This window comes from Ctenopharyngodon idella, chromosome 18, assembly GCF_019924925.1.
Source record: "Ctenopharyngodon idella isolate HZGC_01 chromosome 18, HZGC01, whole genome shotgun sequence".
NCBI classification, from domain to species: domain Eukaryota; kingdom Metazoa; phylum Chordata; class Actinopteri; order Cypriniformes; family Xenocyprididae; genus Ctenopharyngodon; species Ctenopharyngodon idella.
This window is the reverse complement of record NC_067237.1, coordinates 4,725,460-4,736,015: the sequence shown is the minus strand read 5'-3', so window position 1 is coordinate 4,736,015 and position 10,556 is coordinate 4,725,460. Positions and strand designations below refer to the sequence as shown.

Genomic DNA, 10,556 nt, shown 5'->3' with positions numbered 1-10,556 from the left:
TACGCCCAATGTGAATTCAGCAGTGGTGAAAATACCAGTACTGTACTGGAAACAAACTACTAGAACCAAAAAAGACAAGTCATTACAGGCTATTATAGCAGCTTTATTTAAGAAATATTACACATTCTCAAAGTACAACAAATCTTCTCGATGAAGCTCTCCAGTCTTGCCATTGTGCTAAATCAAATTATTATGAGGAGAATTAAGACCTGACTTTGTTCTAAAATAAAAGCATGAGGGATCTGAAAGAAAAGAAAATGACAGTACAGTTACTAATGAATTAAAACAAAGATGTAACTTTGTAGGGATTCAGATAGTTTGGTATACGCAGCATTTTAGAACTCTTTGCTGAGGTGCCTCACTCAGATCTTGGCCTTCAAACCTCAAGCACCAAATCTTTCAATATCTTTTAATAACTTCCATATCCAGTGACATGAAAAGCCTGAGTAAAAAAGGAAGAATGAGAAAAGGCAGCATTTGTACGGAATTGTTTTGGGAACAACTGCGAATGTAATGAGCTGAGGCACTATGGTAGTGAATTCATGAGACAGTTTGGGTGACGAGCAATCTTCTGAATGTACCTACATTAATCAAATAAAAAGTAGACAAAATACATTTAGAATATATTATATTTCTTTTATAACATTTGAATAACACCTCAATCAATCTTTTTTGCGAGGAAGTAAATATGAGAACGCTTCATCGTAGCGAATGGAGGCAGAAAAGTGCAAAAATACTTTTCTCATCTCATTCTCATCTTTAATGAAAACCACCAGGCGTTTGTAGCTGCTGCTCTCTGATTGGCTGTGTTGCATTGTCAATCAAAAATGGTTGCTGAGGTGAGATCAAGTCAAATGTTATTCCTTCCACTCATTAAACTGAATCAAACACTTTTTTTCCCTGGAACAAAACACAAGAGGGTTCCTAAATATGAACTGAATTTCAGTTAAACCTGTAGTAAACTAAAAAACACCTATCATTTGAACACATAGGCATGTTTGCATTCACAAGAAGCTGAGAGGGGTCACGGGTCTCATATCTAGCTGTAGCGAAACCGTGAAAGTGGCTAGAGCACCAGAAGCTCAGGCCTTCATGAGCGCGCTGACCACAGCCCTGGCGTTGAGGCTGCGCAGATCGCTGTACGTCTGCCCGGTGCCAACAAACACGATGGGCTGACCCGTGATGTAGGTCATGGAGATGGCAGCGCCCACCTACAGGATACATGGGTAAGTTTCTCTTAACAAAAGTTCATTTCACAAGAACTTAAAACTTAAAAAAATGGATTCAAACATTCCTGCAGTCATACCTTGTCATCAATGGTGTCAAACTTGGTGAGAACAATGCCATCGATAAGCCTGGGTTTGTCAGTCTTGGAATGATCAGCCAGGGCTTGATTAAATTTAACCTACAAAAATGCAGAAAACATCATGTGATTATTAACAGACCTGAAATATTTGTTATGAAGGTCAGGACTGGTTCCTTGCAGTGATTTCCCACATTCAAATGGATATACAATGGAAACAGAACAAGCAACAGAATGGTAATTAGCATAGATGACTTGAAAATGGGTGGGGCGTAGCAGCCCAGACGCTGTTTCTAATTGGTTTAATTATTTTGCATTACTTTTCATTGTGTATGTTCAATTTAATTCATTTTTAAAGTCTATTCATGTCATTATTATACATATACAGTACATTGCCATGTGGAATCTCGTACTTTTCTCGAGGGAGTTAAGATGGACCAATCACATTATTCTAAATATACGTTTATAGTGTGGAGTCTGGTAGATTTTTAAAAAATGTTTTTTGATTTTTGATCACAAAGGCTGCGTTTATTTGATCCGAAATGCAATAAAAACAGCAATATGGCGAAATATTTTTACAGATTAACTGAAATATATTTATTTCAGCTAGCTGCCAAGGCAACATTTCTCATTTTCATTTAGTTTAACTAGATGTACTAAAATAAATAAAACTAAAACTAAAATAAATATCAATAAAAATATATATCTTTCTTTTCTTTCGTTCTTTCTTTCTTTCTTCATATAGGCATTTAAAAAACTAATTAAATTAAAAAAAAGACAAAACCCCAACAAAATTACTAAACTTTAAAATAAAAAAAATAAAACAAAAATGAATTCAAAATATTAAGAAAAACTATAAAAGAATCTCAAAATAATACTAAAAGAGCACTGCTCCCATCTTCAGTGTCACATGATCCTTAAGAAATCATTCTAATATGCAGATTTATTTCTAAAGAAACATTTCTGATTATTATCAATGTTGAAAACAGTTTTTGCTGCTAAATATTTTTGTGGAAACTTATACATTTTTATTTCAGGATTCTTTAATGAATAAAGTTCAAAAGAACAGCATTTATTTGAAATAGAAATCTTTTGTAACATTATAAAAGTCTGTACGGTCACTTTTGATCTATTTAATACACCCTTGCTGAATAAGTAAGTAAGTATCAAAAGATTTTTTTTCTCTCAATGTAATAAAAGTAAAAGCGGCAAAAGCACCAAAGTCATAATTCACTGAAAAACGTTGCTCCCTAGTGTAAGACCACTTTGTTTCTCAGTTATTAACCAGAAATATACAATTTGAATACAATACACCAGGGGTCTTCAAACTCGGTCCTGGAGGGCCACTGTCCTGCAGCTCCAACTCCAATTAAACACACCTGAACCAGCTAATCAACATCTAATTAGGCATACTAGAAACTTCCAGGCAGGTGTGTTGAGGCAAGTTGGAGCTAAACTCTGCAGGACAGTGGCCCTCCAGGACCGAGTTTGGATACCACTGCAATACACTATAAAGCAGTGCCGTCTATAGGCTATATCTGGCATTACACCTGAGCAAAACCTACCAGCTGATCCACAGCCTCATTGCCCACTAGTGCTTCTCCCACAAACAAGACCAGGTCCGGGGTGTTGACCGCAATCAGCTTAGCCAGAGCCGTCATCAGAGGGGCGTTATCCTGCATACGGCCAGCTGTATCGATCAACACCACTTCAAAACCCTGGTTACGAGCTGTAGAAAGAGAGATACGTTAACGAATGAATCCTTGGAAAGTTTAATTTCCTGGAAAATCACATGGATTTTACCATAGGCAATAGCTTCCATGGCGATCCCAGCAGCATCCTTGCCGTATCCCTTCTCGAAGAGCTGTACGGCCGGGCGTCCGCCGTGCTTCTCAGGGGGGTGCAGAGAGTTCAGACGGCGCTGATGAGTCCTCAGCTGCTCCACGGCGCCCGCGCGGAACGTGTCACAGGCGGCGATGAGCACCGTGAAGCCGTTCTCAATCAGCCAATAAGAGATCTGTACCAAAAAAAACAAAATAAAACGTCACATGACCTTTATATTATATTCAATATGCTGATTTACTGCTCAAAAACATTATCATCAATATTGAAACCGTGATACACTACCATTCAATTTAAAAAAAGAAATTAATACTTTTACTTATCAAGGATGCTTTACACTGATTAAAAGTGACAGTAAAGACATTTATAATGTTGCAAAAGTTATTTTTAAATAAATGCTGTCCATTGAACTTTCTATTAATCAAAGAATCCTGAAAAAAACAATTATTCTGGTTTTTACAAAAATATTAAGGCGTTATTTTATTTATAATAATATATATTATTGTTAATATAAATATTATTATATTAACCATTTTTACTTTTCAACAATCATAATAATAAAAACCATTATTAATAATTAGGGATGCAACAATACCACTTTTTCCAGAACAAGCCCAACACTGATACTTTTATTTTTAGTGCTTGCCGATACCAAGTACTGATACCTGTATTTTCATTGCATTTTTAATTTTTAAAAATATTAGACAGAAAAACCATTGACTTAGCAAATAGATATTTCCTTCAGTTATTTTCATGTCTAATTATGCCTGTTATAATGTATTGTAGGAGCTACTGTTACTTTTACTGTTCATATTATTGCTTTATAATATTTTATCTTTAATTTAATAGCACAGTGAATATTTAGAGCAGCCCCAGCAGGGCTTGACCAGTCAAGAGCAGTGAATGATTTTCTCCTTGTCTTTTGTTTACTGGAATATACTGAATATTAGGCTGCTGTCACTTTAAGAGCTGCACGTATCCAACATACTGTTACACATGCGTTTTCTTTCTGTTTATGTTCACTTAAGACATAACCGACTACGTTTCACAAGGACATTTGCCTATACAGGCATTTTGATATAATTTTGTCTGTTCAAGTGCAAGAAGACATGAAAGAGAACTTGATTTAATAGGCTATTTGTGCGCTGTCTGAGAAGCAGCTTTCTGGGTGCGCGCTTCAGATGTTTGCGCACAGAAAACTTCTTGAAAACGTCATGTGATTACTGTACCACTGTACAACATATACTGCACATTTGTGGTCTGTTCTCCCTAATTAATATACGATATATCCCATTAATAATTCATTGGAATGCACAAAGAATCTCTTGTTTTTCTCCTCAAATCCTCACGTCTCTTTCCAGGTTTGTTTTCACAGGTAAATACAATTTATTATCTTTCAAAATGACAGAAATCACTTTGAAATAGTGTCACGCAATGCTGAAGTCAATGAATAATTTTGATTAAGGCAATGTATGTTACATAATACAGATATATATTACTACAGTGATATTTAACCTGTCCGTTATTGCTGTGGAAAGAATCACTTTTTTTATGGTCTGTTGAAAGTACCTTGTTGAAGCTTTTACACTTCTAAATGTTCAATCATTGAAGGTTGAGTAGAATACTGTAATCTCATTGTACCCGAGCGCAGCATCAGCCCAATAATGAAACTGGTATCAATGCATCTCTAAACACCAATAATAATAATAATAATAATAATAATAATAATAATAATAATAATAATAGAGCAGCAAATCGGCATATTAGAATGATTTCTGAAGGATCATGTGACACTGAAGACTGGAGTAATGATGCTGAAAATTCAGCTTTAATAATAGTAATAATAATAATAATTTGTTACATTTATATAGCGCTTTTCTCGGCACTCAAAGCGCTTTTACATATGGAAGGTGGGGAATCTCCTCAACAACCATCAATGTGCAGCATCCACCTGGATGATGCGATGGCAGCCATATTGCGACAGAACGCCCACCAAACACCAGCTTTGATCACAGGAATAAATTACATTTTAAAATGTATTCAAATAGAAATATGTTCTTTTAAATTGCAATTATATATCACAATATTACTGTTTTTACTGTATTTTTATTCAAATAAATGCAGCCTTGGTGAGCAGAAGAGAAAAAAAAAAAACTTAATTATTCTGAACTTTCGACAAGTGTATTTGTTTCTCGTGCATGCAAACCGCATACATATTTCTTTTAAATTTTAAGCACTTTTCAACAAAAGCTGACTTTCCAGGTATTTTATAAGTTCTATAAGCACACTTTTTTTTTTTTTTTAAACAAACCTTGGCGAGGTTGGTGGACTTGCCGACGCCATTGACCCCACAGAAGGTGATGACGAAGGGTTTGCGCTGAGAACGAGCATCCAGCACGTCCCTCAAGATGTCCACACGGCGCTTGGGCTGCAAGATCTGCACCAGAGAGTCCTGCAGAGCCTGCTTTACCGTAGAGGCCACAGCTGGACAGAAGAAAGCCAGAGAACGATTTAGAAGAGCAAAATAATCCAGGAAGGCCAGAAAGCAGGGGAGAAGACAAGCACTTGATGTACTGGCGTGAGAACATGCACATGTCTGTGGGAAGGCTCTTGTTTGGACGGGCTGTTCAGCAGGTGTGTGTGCTGTACTTACTGGTGAAAGTGCCCATGACTTTGCCTTCTAGTTTCTTGGCCACAGACTCACAGAGCTGGGAAGCTATTTCAGCTGCTACATTCTTGGCTAGAAAAAAAAAGAGAGACAAAATTCAAATTGCAGCCAGCTTGATCCAGTTATAATTTGGGCTGGGTTATACTTCATTTTAAGGTGACCTTGTTACAAAGTAATTATACAGAAGTACTGAGTAATTTAAGTGACAACATGTACTTGCTTAAGAGTTAGGGTTTGGTTTAGGGTTACTTGCATGTAATTATGCATAATTTACTGTTATTATTCATGCAACACGTAACAAGGACAAATAAAGTGTTACCATAGGCTGCCATGCACAGTGTATCAGTTTCTAGATATCTGTGATTACTGGATACTTCAAGCATCATTTCACTCATGAAACAAACAACATTGCTCCTCGTGAGCAAGTTTCATTTTACTCCAGAGCAATATCTAGCTCGGGGGTTTTCAAACTTTTAGATACCATGGACCCCCAAATATGATCCTCAAGCGAGGGACCCCATCTTCAAATTTAAATTTTCATGAATTAAGACCCAATTTACACTGTGAAACATTAACATTAAATGTGTAAAATATTACATGGAAAATATTTTGTTTCTATTATGCTAATAAAGTAGCTCCGGCTACAAGACGCATGCAGTTCTGTTTATTAACAGCTAGAGCGCCAAAAAGTTATATAGTGTACTTTTAAATTATTTATTTATATCAATTACTATTAATTTAATCAATTTATTAATTTAAATCTTTTTATTATTCTTTTTCTACCTATAATACTGTAAGATGTATATTACCAATTTTTTATTAAAATTTATTTATTTATTTTACTCTAATTATCGTATTTTTATTACAATTTTTTTTCTACATTTTCAACTTTTATTCTACCTTTACTTTTAGATATATTATTTTTTTATTAATTTATATATATTTCTTTTTTTAATTTAGTCAATTTAAAAAAAAAAAAAAAAAATTTACACTGTTTTTCTATAAACTTTTACACAGATTCTCTAGCACAGCTAAGAACCCTGTAACAATTTAATTAAAAACAAATTGAAAAAAAACAAGGTGTATTGAATGAGGTGCCACGGAGCAAGAGCGACGTCATACCAATGAGGTGGTCCCTCATCTTGTCCAGAACTGGCTCCATGTCCTCCTGAGTCAGATTCTTCGATCCCACCAGGCCTTTCAGCATCCCAAACATTCCCCCAAAACCACCCTTTTTAGCTCTGCAGAGAAAAAAAAACAGAGAATGTGGCATCTCCCTATCTAAGGATTCAAACGAAGACACAATCAGCAGCAGCAAGTTCGCATGAAGAAATTCAATGCTGTGAGGCAGTGTTGAAAGGACAGAATAATAGAGACTTTAAAATGTTACCCTTTCTTGTTAGTTTGCGTCACCACAACTCGCTCCTCTTCCTCCACTTCTTCATCCTCGTCGTCTGAAGACTCATAATCCACACCTCGCAGGTCACCTTTCATTGAATCCACCTGGATCAGCTGAGAGGAACACAAACAATTTCATCCGCAATTAATTCAAGTATCAAACAACCCTGTAAATTAAACTTTTGGCAGCCCATGACTTTGCATGCAATGGCGGATCTGCTACTATTCTTTTTCTATCCTTCTGAGCAAATGTCCTGTCAATGACACGACTCAGTGCTGGTAGAGGATAGGTCTGGTAGAGTATAGAAAAGTAAGTGTTCTGTGCATGTGTCAAACACGTCCATCCGTGCTCATCCGCAGCTGAGTATACTTTGAAAGCTGCGTGGACACAATGGAGCGGAACACGGAAAATGAAGTATACCCGGGCATTAAAGCTGGACTGCTCACCGGTTCAGCTGAGGCCTCATAGTCTTGGTTCTGTGCATCACTGGAGTTGCCATTGGTTCCACTGTAGTCCAGCTCTCCAGTGTTCCTCCCGCCCATATCCCACACCCGGTTTGCCTTCAACTTTTGCTTCGGGGGTTTAGGGGACTTACTGTGCAATACAAAACAATAAAAACGTAACTTTAAACAGGATATTTTATTATAACCTCCTGTTGTCAAAGTAATCAGATGGAATAATGTAGTCTAGAACTAAACTACATGAAAGAGGCATTTTCACACAGTTCATAATGTCTCCTACCTGGTCTTCTCTGGTTTTCCGCCACCCAACTGCTTGCTGATGAACTTGGCACGGTTCCTCTCAATAATCTCCTCTGCGGTCAGACCATCGCTTCCATTCTCCACAGCCTTTTTTGAGGCAGTCTGTGAAACAGCTTTAGTCTGATCTCCTCCTGAGACACCTGAGAATAGGTGAAAAAGAAAGAACGGTCACACTGACAAACTTAAAAGCACTGAAAGCGCCACTTACTCCCAATTGACTCTTCTCTCACAGTTCTCACCTTCCTTTTTGGCATTTTTACTTTTCTTGCCTCCTTGCTCCTTGTTTTTGTCTCCATCCTTTGTCTCAATCATAGACTTCACAGTTTTTTGGGATTTCTGGGACATGTCGAAAGTCCTCATAGAGACGGGGGCCTTGGCTTTGCTGCTGTCCTCCGCCTCCCTGCAAAAATTGTAATCTTTTATTTAAATTATCAATTGTTTTTACATTTTTTTCTTGCAAACTAAAAATCTTGCATAATAATTTGGGCAACACAAGCTTTGGGAGCCATAATAATGTACCTGCAGGAACTATATGCATACGCTAACATTCAAAAGTTTGGGGACGGTAAGATATTTTAATATTTCTGAAGTCTCTTCTGTTCGCCAAGGCTGAATTTATTTGATGAAAGAAAACAGTTATTTTTACTGTATTTATTTGAATATATTTTAAAATGTAATTTATTCCTTCGATGGTAAAGCTGAATTTTCAGCATCATTACTCCAGTCTTCAGTGTCACATGATCCTTCAGAAATCATTTTAATATGCTGATTTGGTGCTCAAGAAACATTCCTTATTTATTATTAGCATACATATACACATATATACATATATACACATAAGAGATATATATATATATATATATCTCTTAAGTGTGTGAAATTAGTTTTGCAGACAAAAATTTGTTTTAAAATTCTGACAGCCATTCATATTTATCCACCCAGGAAAAAGGTCTAGCCCACCTCAGAAGATTGTGGAAGTCCTCTCCAAATTCAAAATTACTGAGCAGAAACTTTAGGGGGCCTCTCTGCTCCAGCTCATTCTTGTATCGATCTCTGAAGTGAAGCTGGACATCATCTATGAACTTATCCACATACGTCAGCGTCAGGATCTTTTGAAAACCCACCTGGGACATCAAAAAACACATGATCAGGCATATGGACAGCTGACCCATGGGACACTGACTGATCTGATCATCACATTATTTGCAATGACAAAGGAAAATAAACACTCACCACAAACACAAGCTCAAACTCATTGTCCAGCTTGTATTTAAGACTCAGGGCATTGTGGGTGAAAGAGTTATTCCCACTCCTCTCCTGCAAACAGAAAGCAAAAAAACACATTTAACTTCAAATATGTCTTAACATATAAGTTGTTATAATCTAAATCTGATATTATTTCATTACGTTTACTGTTGAGAAGGCTGAGAAGGTTGGACAGACCAAAGTCACCATTTTAAAGAGATGGATAGTGATACAGACACTTGGTTTGTTACTTTTAAATTAAATATTAGTTAATCAAATATATGTAATATTCATAAAATTTACGAAATTCTAAAATAAACTAACCAGTATATTATCTTATAAGTTTTACACCATAGAAGATTCCTACAATCAATTTAATTTCTTTAAAGATATATATATATATATATATATAAATTTTCTTGAAAATTATGTTTTTTATTTACATTTATGAATATAAAATTTTTAAAGGAATAATAAAATAATTATTAACTAAACACGAAAGGGTCTATGTTCAGCTCTCGGTTTCTCTAAGCTGGTACACGCAGTTTTACGCAACACATTTGACTGCCCAACATGTACTATCCAAAACTCCGGTTCTGATGCCACCTAATGCAGACTAGGTCAATATTCGTCCCATTTTACATCATCCAACAGAGTTCCCATAGTAACCTGCCAACATTACACCCTCACAGCTCAACCCATGTGTTTGCTGGGCTAAGATGGCGATATCTGCCCTGCAGCTGCCTAAATACTGAACAAAACAATAATCCGATAGTCTGAATCCACAGAAGGCCTTGTGGGGACTTTACCTGGAGGATGACGGAGCGGATGAGAGCGTTGACAGGCCCGGTAAAGGATTCAGTGACTCCGGCCCCCTGAAAACACCATAACACGATTCCCCCTTTACTGAAGATGGCGAAGAAGTCCAGCATCTTTGCCAAAAACGAAAGAACCCAATTCTACGAAGGACAGAACAAACAACGTTCAACAAAAACGAAAACGTGTAAAAAAATAAATAAGTGCTCTAAAGTTGCCCTGCGCTTGAGTTAATGTGCGCAGCACTGCCTGCCGTCAAAATCAACACTCAACTCACGATCAGACACGTCAGTGGCATTATGAGGAAGTGACGCAACTTCCGGTGGAGTTCCTCATATGATCAGGGCTTGAAGTATTTGACATTTTTTGGTGCCATTTTTTTTTTATACATGAACATGTAATATTTGGTTTGTTAAATTATGATAAAAGTTTGGAAACGAGGCATACATTATTAATATTGTGACTATATTTGTTACGTTTCATATTCATTGCTGTAAATTCGGTCAAAACCTTTTTTTTTTT

The 10,556-nt window shown here is 36.4% G+C and overlaps 1 protein-coding gene across 1 annotated transcript; it reads right to left on the bottom strand.

Annotated features, from left to right (window-relative positions):
* Window positions 1–82: 82 nt before the first annotated feature.
* Window positions 83–10,340, bottom strand: srpra (SRP receptor subunit alpha). Its single transcript, XM_051869513.1, has 14 exons — window positions 10,028–10,340; window positions 9,207–9,290; window positions 8,934–9,097; window positions 8,213–8,373; window positions 7,954–8,113; window positions 7,659–7,806; window positions 7,204–7,325; window positions 6,936–7,054; window positions 5,799–5,885; window positions 5,457–5,629; window positions 3,107–3,320; window positions 2,869–3,032; window positions 1,307–1,405; window positions 83–1,211 (listed from the first exon to the last, which is right to left on the bottom strand). Exons 1-14 carry the CDS (start codon window positions 10,148–10,150, stop codon window positions 1,083–1,085), a joined length of 1,947 nt encoding a protein of 648 aa, XP_051725473.1. The 5' UTR covers window positions 10,151–10,340; the 3' UTR covers window positions 83–1,082.
* Between the last annotated feature and the right edge of the window lie 216 nt (window positions 10,341–10,556).